Here is a 17514-nt window from a genome sequence, read left to right on the forward strand (position 1 = left end):
TCACTCACTAGGGGACCCTTAACAACGAAATTTAATTTGTAAAGGGACGATACGAGACGGTGTGGTTGATGTGTACAAGAGGAAGCAATATTGAGTTCATATTGGGACACACCGATAACTGTGGGATCATCATTCATCACACAGACCAACCCTTACACATACAATTCTACATTGTAATTTATAAAATGAAAGCACCCACTCATTAGCTATTTAAAACTATTTTAATTGGAAAGGGAGTATATAATTAATTAGACCATGAAGGAAGAATACTGATTCTTTACATATAAATTTCAATTAATAAAAAATACATTTTAAACCTTTTAACAAAACATTTTTTTTAATGATTTTAATATTATAACTGAAGTGTGAATTTTAAAAATAGAATGAATGTTTATGTTATCTTATTCATATTCTATCAATAATATTAACAGGGTTCTTTTTATATATTTTATGTGATGTGTATGTGTAATTACGTGTACATGTATAAATTAAATGGGAACCCATATAATGATATTATTAGCATATATTAGTCTGGTACTATGGTGTTATCCAAAAAAAAAAAGTTTGTACTATGGACTATATGAAGTTGAGGATAACTTCTAGTATTTATGAACATATTTTTTTTTATATTTTTATTTTTTTTCATATTAAATATTGATTGATGGATGAACGTGGCAGAATTTTCATGCATGGCCCTGGTTGGATTTTATTGCTTCGTTCTAATAGTTGTTTCCCTTACCGATAACATGAAGACTTTTGAATACTCACATCCGCGTTAATAGGCTCCATACATTAATTAAAAGAGTAAAAGGGTAGAGAGATGTTATTTTTACTCTTATGTTATTTATATATTTAGTATATTAATATTATTTTTTTAATTACATTCAGCACCGTGATGTTAATATTTTATTTATATTTAGCATACTCACTTTTAGAGTGCTAAATGCACTATAAATAATATTAGGATACTGGATTAAAAAAATCATGCACCGTAAATAAAATCAGCCATTAGATGGACTTTTATCCTAATTAAAAATAAAGATATGATATAAAATTAATAACCAAGTTATATATTTGTCAAAACTGTAAAATGAAATTTTAATATCTTAAATGATAATCACTAAATTAAAAATCAAGTGAAGTTGAATGATACCAACAGCGTAATTTAACTTCAAAATTTCATACAACTTTAAATTATTTGCATTGTTTTATTTTACCTAAATTGGTTGTTGGCTGGCGCATTTATTAGAATTCTAGTATAAGACATAATATGATTGTTTGTGATTTGCATACACCTGCATCTTTTATATTTTACGTTGATATTAATTGGACTTGCCCCATAATGAAATCATTTCGGTCTAAACTTCAATGATCTAAATCGTTATATTTATTACATAATTTTTAATTGAGAGAAAGATACAAAATAAATAAAAGTAAATAACAAATGGTAAGTAAATTTCGCATATATATTGTCAAGTAATTCCTAATTAAAAGAGTGAAAGATATTTCCTAAATTGTTGCCTTATCTAAAAGCAGAGTTTGGGACACCATAATACAATTATGAAGAGGCTTCCTTTTTTTGGACTGAACTAACGAAGAGCTCAAAGAAAAGGAAAAAGGAGAGAGCTTTTAGCTTTGTGGACGGGAAAGTTTGGAGTTCCCACGTGGAAACAGACTCAGCTAGAAGCCAATCAACATTTCAGCCATCTCATCCTTTCCCCTCCAACTCTCTAATCTCATCCCTGTAATCTCTCACAACCCCCACACACCACACAGGCACACACTCCTTCCTCACTCTTCCATTTTTACCCCTCCCCTCCTTCCTCTAATTTCCAAATTACCCCTCCGACATCCCTTCCTTCTCACGCGCTGCATTTCAGACCCTATTTTGGTAATTCACAACCAGTCATGATAATTTATTTTCATTAACGTTGCTTCGAAATTGACTTGAGCTTCGGGCTCCATCATTCGTTATTCCCCATTATTCCTTCAGTTCTGCGTTTCAGTTTGAACACTTGCACAGTGCCCATTTTCTCTGTATATATATTGTGAGGGAAATTTAAATACCAAAAGATGACCTTGAGCTTTTCTGACTCGAACCTTTTCTCTCGCTTTTCTGTTTCACCACCAAACCGTACTGTAGAGAGACTGTGGTGAGCAGGGAAGAATCTATCTCTGCCATGGTGGATCGTGATCAAGAGAAAACTACAACTGATACTGTTGAAGCGTCTCTGAAAAGAAAACAGCTTCTTTCTACCGCCATGAAGAGAACAAGTGACTGGTATGTTTCTGAATCCTCAGTCTTCTTCAAAATTTCTCCTTCAACGTACATTCTCGTTGTTAACTGTTCTTGATATAACGAGAATTTCTGAGACTCGTATCTCGAACTTGTTAAAGGATTTTCTCCCAGGAGATTCCTAGTGATGTTACCATTGAAGTTGGAACGGCTTCTTTTCAATTGCATAAGGTACAAACCAATATTATTAATATTAATTGTTAGCTCTTGTAACTCTGAGGATCAATAAAACTGAATTAGTTTATACATCCTGTGCTGTAATTGCAGTTTCCATTAGTGTCAAAGTGTGGATACATTAGGAAACTGGTATCAGAATCTAGTGAAGCTGATGTTTCCCTCGTCGAACTCCATGACGTTCCTGGTGGATCAGAAGCATTTGAGCTGGCAGCTAAATTCTGCTATGGGATAAACTTTGAAATAAGCATAGATAATATTGCGATGCTTCGCTGCGTAGCAGAGTATCTGGAGATGACGGAGGATTATTCAGTTGGAAACTTAGTGGCAAGAACAGATGCTTATTTGAATGAAGTGGCCCTTAAGAGCCTTGCAGGAGCTGTATCTATCTTACACTTGTCAGAGAGCCTCCTTCCTATAGCAGAGAAAGCGAAGTTGGTAAGCAGATGTATAGATGCCATAGCATATATAGCCTGCAAGGAAAGCCAGTTTTGTGCTACAAGAGCTGATGGTGGAACTGAGGGAGTAGTTTCTTCCCTCGGGTCTCACCAGAGGCCCATAGTTGACTGGTGGGCTGAGGATCTTACAGTACTCAGAATTGATATTTTCCAAAGAGTTCTGATCGCCATGATGGCAAGAGGGTTTAAGCAGTATGCTATTGGTCCTATTTTAATGCTCTATGCTCAGAAGTCCCTACGAGGTTTGGTGAGATCCCTCACTAAATTGTTCAAAATGTTCCAATTCAGCATGATGATAGAGGAAAACCCTGCTTTTGTCTCTTAAGTATATTTAATTCCTATCTTCACCAATGTTTCTTTTAATTTAATCACTCAATCATTAAAATCTAGCTAGGACTTTAAGACCATCGCCTTGTATTGGTGACTTTGAGTTAGTAATATGTTGAGTTGAAAGCAATGTTAACAATGATCGAAGGATTAGATTGAAATATATGATCTATGAGAGAAGAAATTGAAAGTAGACCTATCTATCAAGGATCGAATCATGGTTTTCCTGAGGATGAAATGATGGTCTGAATCCTGAGCTTTTTTTTGTCCTCTTCATTTTTTTGGGTACAGGAAATATTTGGGAAGGGAAGGAAGAAGATTGAGCCAAGACAAGAGCACGAGAAGAGAGTTGTTTTGGAGACAATAGTGAGTCTTTTGCCAAAGGAGAAGAATGCAATGTCAGTGAGCTTTCTTTCTATGCTGCTCAGAGCAGCAATATATCTTGAAACGACTGTTGCTTGCAGGCTTGACTTGGAGAAGAGGATGTCTGTGCAGTTAGGACAAGCTGTTTTAGATGATCTTCTTATCCCTTCTTATTCATTTACCGGGGACACGTTGTTCGATGTGGATACTGTGCAGAGAATCATGATGAATTACCTTGAATCCGAGACGATGAGCCACTCCGTCTTCAGTGCAGATAATGAGTATTTTTCTCCTCCGCAGACTGATATGGAACGGGTTGGGAAATTAATGGAAAACTATCTCGCAGAAATAGCCACTGACCGTAATCTACCTGTTCCAAAGTTCATCACTCTTGCAGAACTAATCCCTGAAAAATCAAGGCCAACAGAAGATGGCATGTATAGAGCCATAGACATCTATCTAAAGGTGAAGTTTCTAATCACTATTCACATTTTCTATCAGATAATTCTTCGTTTCCCTCCTTTGGATATGCTTAGGACAAAACTTGCCGAAGTCAGGAATCTGGTGTTGATTCTGTTTTAATTGGAGAATTTAATGGCTAACATCTATAGAATTGCAATCAAGTTTTTGTGATTTAAAGGAGGACTTTTTTTTTTCCCCACAAACAAATCTACCTGTCTCTTGGGGAAAATTCTTTCAGCTCATTGAATTGACATTTAGATTTCATTATGCACAAATGAAAAGAATATTGTTTTTAGATTCAAGATTTTGATTCTAACATGATTTCTAATCTGCGGTTTTATTAAAAGTCAGTCTGTTATGAATAGCTGTTGACAAAGTTAGCATTTGAAAATGGCAATTCTTATAGGCTCATCCTGACCTAAGTGACATGGAAAAGAAGAAAGTTTGCAGTGTGATGGACTGTCAAAAGTTATCAAGAGAGGCATGTGCTCATGCTGCACAAAATGATCGGCTTCCTGTCCAAACTGTAGTTCAAGTGCTCTACTATGAACAGCAACGTCTTCGCGACGCCATGAATGGCGGTGAAGGTGAGGAATCAGCTCCTTCAGTACCCTCCAAGCTGAATGTGTACTCAGCCGATCTCCACCCAGTTTCGAATGAGCTATCCAGCTTAAGAAGAGAGAACGAGGACCTAAAATTAGAGCTAGTGAAGCTCAAAATGAGACTAAAAGAGATTGAGAAGTCTGCAACAATGAAATCATCAGCAGCTAGCAGTCCTGTGATCGGTGCTTCACCTTCTTCTGCTGATAAGCCTCCTTTGCCTCGGAAATCATTCATAAATTCAGTGTCCAAAAAGCTGGGAAGGCTTTCTCCTTTTCTACGTTCTGATGGTGTCACACCCTCGGCTAAAGGTCGTACAAAACCAAATAAAAATCGACGCCACTCAATATCTTAATATCTTCACTGGCTTTACTCTGTTCCTCTGTTCTTTCCTGGTTTCATTTTATTGTTGTGATGGTTGTGTATATTATCTTATCATGAACGTTTTATCAAGACCCACATTGTTTTTGGGGAGAAAAAAAAGATAGTGTAAAATATAGTAGTTTTTGGGTGATTATAGTGATGGTCCGTGACAAGATTGTGTTAATAAAGCGACACTAGACGCTGCAAAATATTGAGAGTAGCATATTGGATTACAGAAGTTCAGTGGGGTGTATCCATAACTTTGTTCTTACGGGTAAAAAGAAAGCTAAGAATAATTCAATTGACAACCTAGCAGTGTCTTTTGAAGTGCGAGCCTAATAATCAAATCAGCAAGGAAATCATGATTTCACCACAATTCAACAATGTTCTAAAAAGGCAAAAGCACTAATGGTGTAAAGTAACAAACACAATATGAAAAAAACCTTGCTTGGACTTGTCGAAAGTTGTTAGGAATTTGGAAGGGAATTTACTGTTCGAGAAGCAATCTCCACATTCTAGTTGACTAGTTTGTGATTGTGAGGTATGAGGGGACAGTTGTGGGGTGGGGGTGGTTTATGTGGCCAATTGTCCTGTGGGTTCAGCTGGGCAAAATAAGCATATTAATGCGGCCAGTTTAAAGCGTATAAAAACATTACATTTAAAAGGAAATATTGAAATATTCGGTTCATCTGATGGAAGGTTGCAGCCAGACTCCGTTTTCTTGTTATCTAGTCTGTGAATTTGTGAATGGCAGGTGGAAAGTGAAATCAGAAGGGAGAACTGGAAAACAACTTATCTACATAATTTGATATATCCTCTTCCATAATTACATCTCTAGTCTTCCAGACGAAGGGCGCAAAACTATTGCCAGGGCGTTCAGAAGCTTAGAGACATGACTGATCGCCATAATCAACAAAATGATATTTTCATGGCTTTAGCTGATAATGATGTTGAGTGCAACTGGAAGGTCACCGGGGAAACAGGTTATATTCGACTTCATCAAAATCCACCACACTTGACGACTAGGCAGAATATTCCAGATGAAAAACATCATCCACAAAGTTAGCCATAAACAGCGATTTAACTATGTATCTAATTGAGTCATGTTCAGACTCAACACTTGAAAGAGCCAAGGTGGCTGTTTTAGCCTCTCCTGTCTTGATCGTTCTTCAATATCAACAAAACTGTTTCTCATTCCACTTGAATCTTCTCTCGCTGTCTTGTTTATATGGCTGGATCCAGTGGAAGAAGAAGACAAGCTATATCCAGAATCTGAAGTTAGTGGTGTATCAACTTTCTTTGCACGGTCGCAGTAACTTGACGGGCCTAGTGTCAGCTCAATCTCAGATTCATCCATGATCTCTACCTCATCACCATCTGATTCTGCAATGTGTTCCTCCGCTGGCCGTTCAAGATCAAATTTGATTTCTGGCTTTTTCTGTGCATCTTTTCGATGATTAGTGGTTTGAGTTAAACTAATCGCATTCTTCAAGTTCCATTCTCGTTGGGTCACATCAACAGCTCTTCCATTTTTCATATTCTTCATCAGCATCTTCTGGATCCGGTACAACCGATGGAGCTCATGTAACTGTAATATAAAATGAACATCTCGGGTTACTCAATCTCTGAATGACCAATAACCCAAAGGGCAAAATTTAGAAAGAGAAGTACCTGCTCTCTGAAAGTCTCTTCATGTTTTAAAATGGCCATCCTCATGAACTCCTTGTCGCTTGGCTTGATAAGCTTCTCCATGAGTGCTCTGTTTAGCTTGAATAATAGGCAGTCAATTCTATCTTTCTTGGGAATTTGTGTTCAGATCTGCATCTTCATTGCATGTTGTTTCTGATACTCCACCTTCTTGTCACGCTTCTGAAATGAAGGAAATTTTTAACTGAGAATGACCTTGATAAATGAAAAGATGCTTGTCAAGAAAAGAGGATGAAGAAAGAAAAGCACTGCTATGATGTTCTTGAAACGCTGACATAAAATGATGACATCAACTTCTTTTAGTATAATTTGTCTGTTCTCATGCTTGCTTTCCTTCCAAAATTTTGGACCACAATAGAATGGACAGCTAAAAAAAATATCTCCGGACATGTTTTATGTGTTGATCAGCTACTCTACCATGTTTATGAATTCCTTCTCATATACTCATGAAATCTGATGTCATTAATCATATTATTTTTTCAGTTGCACGCGGTCAAATATATATTCAAGGAAAGAGTTTCACTTCTTTTCATATGCTCACATTATTAAATACCTGAAGCGGGATGGTTGGAATTAAAGGCAGATAGAAAGTTATTGATTTTTTCCCCCCAACCCTTCAACTTTCTTTCTCCCCCATCCATAATCATGGACCATCTACCCGAAGTAATTTGCAGTCTCTGTTCACGATGAATATTTTCCCTTTCAAGAATCAGGTGCTGTTACCCTGCCAGTTTTCAAGAAATGAATGAAGTAAACTAGGTGAAGCCCTTGTTCTACAGTTTTTTCACTTTTCTTTTCATTCCCCCCCCCCTTCGGGTGATGGTTGAACAGCTGACTTTCACCTCAAAATTTCTTTTCCTCCGTACACCTATTCTGTGCCCATTCTAAAATGAAAGTTTTCTTACACTAGGTTGCATCCTCAAGAAGAATACAAATAAAGTAGAAATTCTATTGTAAACATGAATATTAGAGTCTGTTGTAGGGGAAAACTACAGAGCCAAAGGATTCCCAGAAAAGGATGAGATAAAGTTTAGACACTGACCTGTGAGGATTGAATGTGATTTGTGTGGTGAGAAAGAAGACAACAAAACAAAAGGGATCTATTTCAAGCCAAGGCAAGAAGTTCCTCCTTTCCCTCCAACTTTAGCGACAACTCTTTCGAGAACTCTGCTCTCACATTCCCCATCAGGCTCTTCAGTGGGCAGTATATACTGCCGGACATTGAACATATAGTACAACACAACTGTTGAAGAATTTCAGATTCTCCCTCAAAAATTACTCACAGAAACCAAAGCGCTGTGCTAATGCATGGGGTTTGAGGCATGCCAAACAAATCTCAGTGCCTTGACCAATGCGATTCTAGTTTTGTGGAACAGATGCTTGAGACAGGTCCAGCAATGAAGATATAATAAATTAATCACAATAAACAAATATATATGATTAGTATAATAGTGTTCGCATTTATGAAATTGTTGAGGATCACAAGGTCTTGGTTTGCTCAAGACAAATCATCAAAAGAACAGCTTAGCCTGTTGAGGTGAATCACATGCACCTACCATTTCTTTTGTGACAAAACCAGTTGTCTCAATTAAAAATTGCACACTATGTCGCAATGTAATTGAAGCGTGCCTATATTGAAGGAGCTCAAGGTGGCATCTTCGCTGCCGCTGACAGACGGATCTTGACCGTACGATCAGTGGGTACCTCACGTTAACTGTCCATTGTACAAAACCAATAAGTACTCCCTGTTCACAAGAGACCAAGCTCAAGGATTGATTCTTTATCATTATTATTCTATTGATTCAATTACAACGGGAAACGGCAAGAAGGAACTAACAATTATAGATGTTTTGTACCTGCACGAGATATTACGAAATGTTCTTTTGTGGGTTTTTTTTAGCACCACACACAACGAAGACATAGTGCAATGATTATAGCCGTTAAGCGGCCATGTTTGGTAAGTTATGTGAGAAATGAAAATCAATCCATGTTGCCTATGAGACGGGACCACCGAAAACAAGAAGAAAAGGCACATGGTGAGTGTCACTTGTGTATTGTTACAAACAGCTTATGTGCATACAAGTAAATGACAAAAACGCATAAGCTGCTGAGGAGAAAGAGATTTCTGCACTTGCAGCGGTTTAGATGGGCATGGAAAGATGCATTTCAGCTGTATAATAATGCAGATGGAAAACATCAGCTGCTTAACTGGATATCTAATACAAAAGAGATGAGTTTGAGGTCTGAAATTCTCTCTCATTCATACAAGAATCTAAATTATGCAACGCATGAATATTTTAGAGAGAGAACAGGAGAATAGGGCCAGAGAGGGAGATGGACACGGAAGCACGCGTTGCCGGGTCTGCAAGGTGCATTTGTATGGGGTGGTGGGTCCTTCGGGTTTGCTGAAAAGCCTGAGCTACCGCTACGGGCTTGCCCTGTTCTTGGGTCCCACCTGTAATGGATCCACTCTGTGACCCTCTGATCAATTTCCTGTCCTTTTTATTTTCCTTTTTAAGGTAATCCTGTGAACAAATTTTTACACACCAATAAAATCACTTCATCTTATCACCAAGAAGAAAAGAAAAAGCATTTCATCCGTAGCGAGACTAGAGAAGTGAAGCAAAGCATCTTCTGAAGTAAAAGAAAAGTGTCAAGCAGGACAAGTAAATAACAAGGGAGGGACTATAAAATTATGTCCAAACTGCAGGTTAGATATTCGGTCTAACTTGTCCATAAATCAGCCTCTACAAGTTATTTGCAAATCAAACTAAAAAGCCACAGATATTTACATTTTATTTTAAGCCTGAAATATCATAATCTCTCTGATTTATAGTTTTACAGCAATGATACATTTAAATGCGCAAAAGATTTGATTTCCAGAGAAGCCAAACTCAGTAGATATATGGATGTCCGGGTGGTTCTTACCTTAGGCAGGAATGCATATCCATCCTCAAACTAATAACACATAATGAATTGAAATTAACTAAAACCATAGATATATATCAACCACAATAATGATGGTTATCGAGATTGACAGAGGAATTTGAGAAATACTACCTCTGGTCCTAATTATAAGAACTAGTTAACTAATTTGAGGAGATTAAAAAAAAAGTTAAATTAATTATTTGTAATAAATATGTGTTATTTTTCTTAAAATATCCTTGTTAATTAAGTATATTGATTAGAACTATCATTGTTCGAAAAGCTATTTTGAAAAAAAATACATAAATATTAGAGACAAAGTGAATTGAGATCTTATATTTAGGATCAAAATCAAAACTAAATAAGATATTATATTAAAGACAGGAGGTAGCATAATATTTCACTATATGTGTTAATGAATTTGACAACTCACGCGAGCTGATAGTTAGACTAAATTATTGGCGCCTATTTAAAGTAGTACTCTGTGTGCGCGCGTGTTTGTGTAACTATCGAGAATGACCAAAATATACAACATTGATTGGTTTTAATATTCAAATGTCTCGTCTGTCGCTTAACGGAGAGTCGCAAAATTAATTGCAGAGCTAGGAACACGAGGTCAAGTGTGTGGAGAACCTACGGCCCGAAGGTCACTAATTAGATTTCATAGTGAACCAACATCAAAGACATCTGTAACCCCAAAAAAAAAAAGTTTAAGTTCTTAAAATTTGAACTCACTTATAAATTTTTGACTCCCGCGTAATTATTTTATCAGTTGGAATTTAATCTTTATCATATCGATACAGAACTGATCATGATTTGGCATTGAGTCATCCTATATGGCTTCCGGCTTCCAAATCGTGGCTCAAGGCCGAGTTTCTGGTGCTCCCGGCCTGAAACAGATCCAAAACAATGTCCGAAAGACGAAAGCAAGAGAAAAGGCTATATCTGCAATTACGTGAGAAAATATTAAAGAGCAAAGAGAGAACTTCCAAGAGAAAAAAAATTACCAATAAGTCTCTGTAAGAACGAAAATAATTAAAAACCACACACTTGGAATGGGAATCATGAAACCTATGTTACATTGATTCATGGCGGGGTTCTGGTTGGACAGAGTAGGGAGGAGGTTTCTGCTGCTCATCAGCTATTCTCGCCTTCCTCTTTGTTTCCCCCTTCATCGGATTCAGGCTTCTTCCGTTCGGACCCTGTTTTTCTTTTCTTTTTTTAAATCAAATTTTACGTAAAATCACGTGGAGATGATCCGGAAGCCACATAGGATGAATAATAATGTTGACTCGTGACCAGTTATCGGTGATAAGGACAAAATTATAAATGATACAATAATTAGGAATCGAGTTATACAGATTCAAAATTTAAGAATTGAGCTATATAAACTTCGAGAATAAAAAAAAAGGTTAATTTTTCTAAAATAAAATGTAAGGCACGGAAAGCATGAAGCTGGAAAATGGTGGCAAATAATGAAAGAGTGAAAGCACATCACATTTCATCTCAATTTTTTTTTTTTTTTACCTGAGATTTCATCTCAAAATTTTAAAGCTTATATATTTATAAATATTTCTATGTTACTATGTTTTAGGCATGAGATGGGGGGTTAGATTTTGTTTTAGACACGAGAATGAGATTTGAATCCATTTTATTTTTTGTATGTATAAATATTTTTCCAAACTTTCTATAAACTTTCTATATTAATTGGACAAGTTAAAAATGTTTTCATTACCTGGTTTTTCAAATGCAAAAGATTGAAGAGCATAATTTGAAAACACAAACGCATATTCCTTTTATATATAATTAACTTAACAGATTTTTTTAATTTGTATAAATACTTATTTAATTTTTAAATTAAAAATGGGGAAGAGTATTACTTATGAAACTTAATTTTAATATTTTATTCAACACTGAGCTTCTTACGTGAACTTCCATTTAGTCACGTTTAATTTGTACACATCCAAACATGAAAATTTTACATGCTTTGAAATAAGGATTAATAGCGCCTTTTTCCCTTGAGGTACCAAATTGAAGAGGACTTTACCCCTAAAAGGTTTCATCAATATAAGATGAGCCATGCAAACAATTGTGTGTGTGTGTGTGTTTTGGGGGGGGGGGGATGATGAAATTACTGGTTTCTTTATTTTGTGGACATATTAATCTGAAGAAGTGAATGTCCTTTGACAAAACTAATAATAAACTTTACATTACAAAATGGGTTTTATATTTAGAATCAGAGGAGTATTAGTTATTCGATACGAATAAAAACCACTTATTTTAAATTCTAATAATAAAAATTATAGGTCAAATTCCAAGACTAAAGATAGTACCACCTCTAGTATTTAATATAAAAATTAGTTAACTAATTTGAGTAGATTAAGAAAATTAGTTAGATTAGTTATTTGTAATAAATAGGTATTTGTTTTCTTAAAATACCCTCACTAATTAAATGTATTAGCTAAAACTATTATTTAACAAAATCTTTGACATGTGCAACTATTACAAAAACTATTTTGAAAAAAATTTATAAATATGAGAGATAAAGTGAATTGGGGTCTTATATTTAGGATAAAATTAAAAATCAAACTAACTCTTATATTATGAACTAATAATAGTGAGTGCCAAATACCCAATAATTTTTTATATTACTGTAAAGTCTATACTTTCATTGGTTAAGGTGTGTTTGGCTAGGAGAATGCAGGTATGTTTGGATATATGTTTTTAAAAAGTCAGTTGAAAAAGTTAACAGTTGTTTGCATGATTAATAGAAAAGTTAATTTAATTATAAAATGACTGAAAAAGACATAGACTTTATTGAGTAGTAGTGTTTGAAATTTTATGTTTTTAATGTGATAATAATTTAAAAAAATACATAAATTATTATGATAAAATATAAATAGTTTATTTGTGAAATTATAAAATAAACAAATTTGTTACATAGAAAAATTTGAAAACACGTTCTGGATAATTAATTAAATATATAATGAACAAATATGAATATAAATTAAAATTCATTTGGTTCGAATAAAAGCTTAGTATGCTAACAAAGGAGATGAGGCAGAGAAAAAAATATGAGGGTAAATCTGCGATATTCATTTTTAATGATCACCGTTTGAAATTGCAGTTTGAAAAGTCAGATTTTTCTCTGTCGAGTCCAACTGAGGTTGAAAGCTAGAAGTTGGTTGAAAAAGTTAGCCCAACTAAACAACGTTTTTTGTCCAACTCAGTTTGCAACCCCGGTTTCATTATTTCTAAGACATTTTTGCTGTTAGAAATGGCAATCCAAACATGTCCTGCATCATTAAGGTGTGCACGTGCGTATGCATGTGCGTACGACATTGAAGATATATGAATTTGAAGTGGGGTTCAGTTTGTGAGTAAAATTTGAAGGGTGCAAGTTATGTAGTTCGTGCTGGCAACATGGGAAAAAGCCCAACAAATATCGCTTAGCCCGTTAATTGCATATTGGGCCCATTAATTAATCACATTGATTATTAAGAAATGCGAAGCACATGTTGGACGGTGTTGCCCGCTGTTTGAACTTTCTGAGCAATTCCAATCTCAAGACAATGAAATGAAAGCCCACTCTATTATTCAATATACCACTTCTTTTATTTTCGATGCATTAATATATTATTTCTAATCTTTAATATAAGAATCAATTACATAATTTAAGTAGATTAAAAAATTTGTCAAGTTAGTTATTTGTAATAGATAGGTAGTATGTTTCCTAGAATACCCTTATCAATCATATATATCAGCTAAAAGCCTAAAACTATCATTTAATAGAATATTTAACATATGCAATTATTACAATGATTACTTTAAAACAAATGAATAAATATGAGAGATAAAGTAGATTGAGATTTTATATTTCGGACCAAATTAAAGTCAGCGGATGTAGTATAATATAAGAGTTAAGTAATCTACATCTATATATATAATGTAAAAATTCCGCATACATGTGAATTTTTTTTCGGAAATATTATTTACATGTAACTTAAGTTTTTTTTGGTCAAGAACATGTAACTTAAGTTTTGTGAAATATTATTAATATTAGCACAAAATATCAAATTAATATTAGTATGTTGGCAAAAAAAATGAAATTAATTTTAGTATAAAATATAAAATTCATAATAAGCCACGAATTCATAAATCATACTACCCATGATCCTAAATATAACATCTAATTTGCAGTATAAATTATATTACAAAATTAGTTCTTATATTTAGGATGGGAGGTAGGAGTTTATTTTTTAATTTGACTTCATATGATGTGCTAAAAAATACATTTATTTATTTATTTTTAATTAGCCTGCTGCCATAAACATGAAAATTTATTAAAATAAACTTAAAATTTTAAAAATATGATTGTGAAATATTCATCTTGTTTTACTTATAATTCACTTTTGACCTATTTTACACAAATCAAGAAAAATTTTAAATTTCATTAACTCCTCTTTAAAATTCAATAACTTTTGAACTTTATTTATATTTAATATGCATTATATATATGAGAATAAAGTCAATATAATAGTCAATTAAGAATAAAATTAGATTTTCATATGAAAAATTTTTCCCTTTATCCTGTAAATAGAACTAATCTTTTTTTTTAAATTTTATAAATAGGACCAGAAAAATATTAAATTAATTCTCACAGTAGCATCTATGAATATTAAATGTTGCGGTTGGATAAGGGAGCTCAAAATTATGGTTCCCGTTCACCTTCAAGAGTGACTTGTGTGTGGGCGTAATGAGTAGTGGCGACAAAATCAACATCTTCGTACGCTAACAACCACATAATGCGGAAGCACTTCTGATAATGAACGTGTTTATCGAGAAAAGTGATTATAGACAGCCAAACAAAGAATTGAGGAATTAATCAATGCGTGGAAGCCTCCATCAATTCCAAAGATCTCCGTGTCGGATTTTATTTGTCGTCATTGGGTGGCACAAATAACAACATGAAGTGATGCCATTTCTAGCTGGCAAATTCCTCAACGCCCACCACACTCACTCTAGTTCCAGTTGTTTAATAACCGATAAAATTGTCCCCTGCCACTTTATCAAAAAGTACATTATATTATTCCTCTCATTTTATTTATAAAATGAAAAAGGAATTTATTTGATTACGTAAATTATTATATTTTAAAATTATACATATGAAATAAAATTAAAATCGAAAATTATTAAATTTTAATAAATCAACAAAATTAAAGGTTTTTTGTTTTGCTGTCGTTAAAAATAATAATTTATAATAGAATTAAAGAAGTGACTGATTGCTCGGAAGGACTAAAAAGCCGGCCATGTCTTGTCCTCCCATTCACGGGTCATTGCAAAATTAGTTAAGGAGTAGTGTTTTTCTTTTATACCTTTTTCGTTCCAACAGAAAAAACGAAAAAAACAAATTGTATAAGGATCGTCCATCCTAGTTATCCACTTCACATCAGTTAAGAAATTCAATGTAATTAATATGTTGAAATTTTGTCAACTTTTCTAACATGTCCTTGTCAAATATAGATTTTATTATTGATAATTATGCCCTATAAGAATCTGGATCTACTTAAAAATTAGTAATTAATATTGCCTTGAACACTTACATAGAGCTTCTTTCAATTGAAAACCTATTAGAAGCGACTTATAAATTGCAAACAGATTATTAATATTCTCAAACACTTATAATTTGCTTTTAGTTAATCTAATGTTTCCTTTTTCCATCGCGGCAAGATCAGAGATATTTTGTTGCTCCAATTAAATTAACTAGCTAGCTCTTACCCTGTACGTAACACTAATTCACGTGTTATGGGTTTATATGGGCTTCGCTGACACAAGCATATGGATACCTAAAACGCTTTTCATCCTCAATAATCTGCAGGTATCATAGAAATTCACGTCTTGCCATTATTCAGATCAAGGAACCCCATTAGATTCTCATATACATAACTTAATTAGAAGATCATCTCGCAAGACACTGTTTCTGCATTGCCTTTTGTAGCTACATGCAAACCATGCCAACTATTCGAAGCACTTCTTAGTAAATGCAGATCTAGTTCTTTCGGTCACCCTAAATTTCTTTTTTTTTAAAAAAAGTTAAATTAATTATTTGTTAAAAATATGTGTTAATTTTTCTGAAATATATTCTCAAATTATTTGGACTGAAAATACTATCTGCTGCAAAGTTTCTTGATATATTTAATTATTAGGGCTAGTTGGATAAACATAAGAAGAATAAAATGATAAAAGTCTTATATCTGGAACCAAAAAAGTATAAACATGCGAAAGAGTCACGACAGCTACTAGCTAGTTCAGCTCAGCAATTCATTAGATAATTATATTGTTATTTGTCTTATTTTTGCTCATTCAACTTCTAATATCTTAATAACTATAAATTTAAATAAATTTTAATAATAATTTTTATATCAATGATTATTAATTTTAGTTATTAAGAAATACTCCTCCGGTCCTAATTATAAGACCCAATTGACTTATTTGAGGAGATTAAGGAAGTAAGTTAAGTTGGTTATTTATAATAAATAAGTGTTGTTATTCCTAAAATATCCTTGCTAATTAAGTATATTGGCTAAAACTATCATTATTAGAAGGATTATCTTGGAAAAAAATGCATAAATATAAGAGACAAATGGATTGGGTCTTATAATTAGGACCAAATAAAAAGTCAAATTGGGTCTTATAATAAGGACCGGAGGAGTAGTAAATATGAAAATTCTCAATATTATTATACTTTGTTATTGTTATAATCAAATTATTGTTGTGATTATTAATACTGTTATGTTTTGTTATTTTTAATTAAATTGTATTATTTTAATATATCCATTTAATTCTTAGTTGACCTTGGTCTAACCCAATAACCCTTAAATTATTATTTTAACTGATTTAGTGTTCAGTCCGGTTTATTTTGTTGCTTGAAAATACATGATTCAACTTTGTTTTGTTTTCAATAAAGTCTTTTTCATTTATATAAATATTTATTTTTATTTTTCAGTGTAGTTTCTGTCACCATCTTGTCTTTTCCCTTATGACTGAGACGCTTTTAAGATTGATGCAACAAAATTACCATGGCGGAAGTGTATGGATTTGCTGTTATTTCAATGGGATCTAATAATTTACGGGAACCGTCCTGATCTTTCTCGTGACTGATTGAAGTTTGTCTATACATCCAAGACACTCATCATAGGTTCATGAACTTAACAAAAGGAATGAGCTCGCAGGCCGCTTATAGAAAATACTCCTCAAATTCTTAATATAACATCTAATTAATTAATTTAAATAAATTAAAAATATTAGTTAAATTAGTTAATATGATTTTTTAAAACAGGTTGTTTGACACACTTTTATATAAATTGAGATAAAACTTCTGTTATATACTTATTTCATATATCATAAAATTATTTTTAAAATCATGATTTAGTTTCTATCCAAACACTTTTTTAATTTTCTTCCTCTCCTACTTGAGTGTTAGTAAAGGAACATCAATAAAGTTAATTTAAAAAGAATTAATAAACATATAAAATATGTCTTATATTTAGGATCAATATTAACTTTCTAATTACGTCTTACATTAAGAACTAAAAGAATAGAAAGAAGCTACGGAATGGTGGATCGTGTGGATGAGCTTGTGAAAATAAATTATTTTAATCTAAATTATAATTAACAAATAATCCTCTAGAACTTTTTAGGAGCGCACTTAAGTCAAAACATAGGTGTAGGTCTTAACAAGGGTAAAATTACTTTACCTGATCTTATTTCTTGCGTTCAGTATCATGATTTTTTCAATGGTGTAATTTTATCCATCATTCTTTTTTTCGTTGCACTACC

General features: G+C 33.3%; 2 protein-coding genes across 4 annotated transcripts; one reads left to right on the forward strand and one right to left on the reverse strand.

Annotated features, from left to right (window-relative positions):
* The first annotated feature begins 1877 nt into the window (after positions 1–1877).
* On the forward strand, positions 1878–5281 carry LOC114751842 (BTB/POZ domain-containing protein SR1IP1-like). 2 transcript variants are annotated; one of them, XM_028940529.1, is made up of 5 exons: positions 1878–2281; positions 2398–2467; positions 2564–3175; positions 3547–4083; positions 4487–5281. In XM_028940529.1, exons 1-5 carry the CDS (start codon positions 2181–2183, stop codon positions 5033–5035), a joined length of 1869 nt encoding a protein of 622 aa, XP_028796362.1. In that variant the 5' UTR covers positions 1878–2180; the 3' UTR covers positions 5036–5281. The 2 variants fall into 2 exon arrangements, with proteins under 2 accessions (XP_028796362.1, XP_028796363.1); XM_028940530.1 differs by having other exon boundaries at positions 1880–2281; positions 2564–2908.
* A 395-nt stretch (positions 5282–5676) lies between these two features.
* Positions 5677–8653, reverse strand: LOC114751845 (uncharacterized). Of its 2 annotated transcripts, XM_028940533.1 has the most exons (5): positions 8607–8653; positions 8307–8464; positions 7793–8129; positions 6715–6912; positions 5677–6631 (listed from the first exon to the last, which is right to left on the reverse strand). In XM_028940533.1, the coding sequence occupies exons 4-5, from the start codon at positions 6793–6795 to the stop codon at positions 6128–6130; spliced, it is 585 nt and encodes a 194-aa protein (XP_028796366.1). In that variant the 5' UTR covers positions 6796–6912; positions 7793–8129; positions 8307–8464; positions 8607–8653; the 3' UTR covers positions 5677–6127. The 2 variants fall into 2 exon arrangements, with proteins under 2 accessions (XP_028796366.1, XP_028796367.1); XM_028940534.1 differs by lacking the exons at positions 7793–8129; positions 8307–8464; positions 8607–8653 and adding an exon at positions 7304–7354.
* Positions 8654–17514: the final 8861 nt, after the last annotated feature.

Source organism: Neltuma alba, unplaced genomic scaffold, assembly GCF_004799145.2.
Source record: "Neltuma alba isolate B1F8T4 unplaced genomic scaffold, ASM479914v2 tig00007130_pilon, whole genome shotgun sequence".
NCBI lineage: Eukaryota > Viridiplantae > Streptophyta > Magnoliopsida > Fabales > Fabaceae > Neltuma > Neltuma alba.

Coding starts and splice junctions, on each gene's coding strand:
- LOC114751842 (XM_028940529.1), top strand. CDS start 2,181: ATGGTGGATCGTGATCAAGAGAAAACTACAACTGATACTGTTGAAGCG. Junction 2,468..2,563: donor CTTCTTTTCAATTGCATAAG/GTACAAACCAAT, acceptor CTGTAATTGCAG/TTTCCATTAGTGTCAAAGTG. Junction 3,176..3,546: donor AGAAGTCCCTACGAGGTTTG/GTGAGATCCCTC, acceptor TTTTGGGTACAG/GAAATATTTGGGAAGGGAAG.
- LOC114751845 (XM_028940533.1), bottom strand. CDS start 6,795: ATGGAGAAGCTTATCAAGCCAAGCGACAAGGAGTTCATGAGGATGGCC. Junction 6,632..6,714: donor AAGAGACTTTCAGAGAGCAG/GTACTTCTCTTT, acceptor TTTATATTACAG/TTACATGAGCTCCATCGGTT.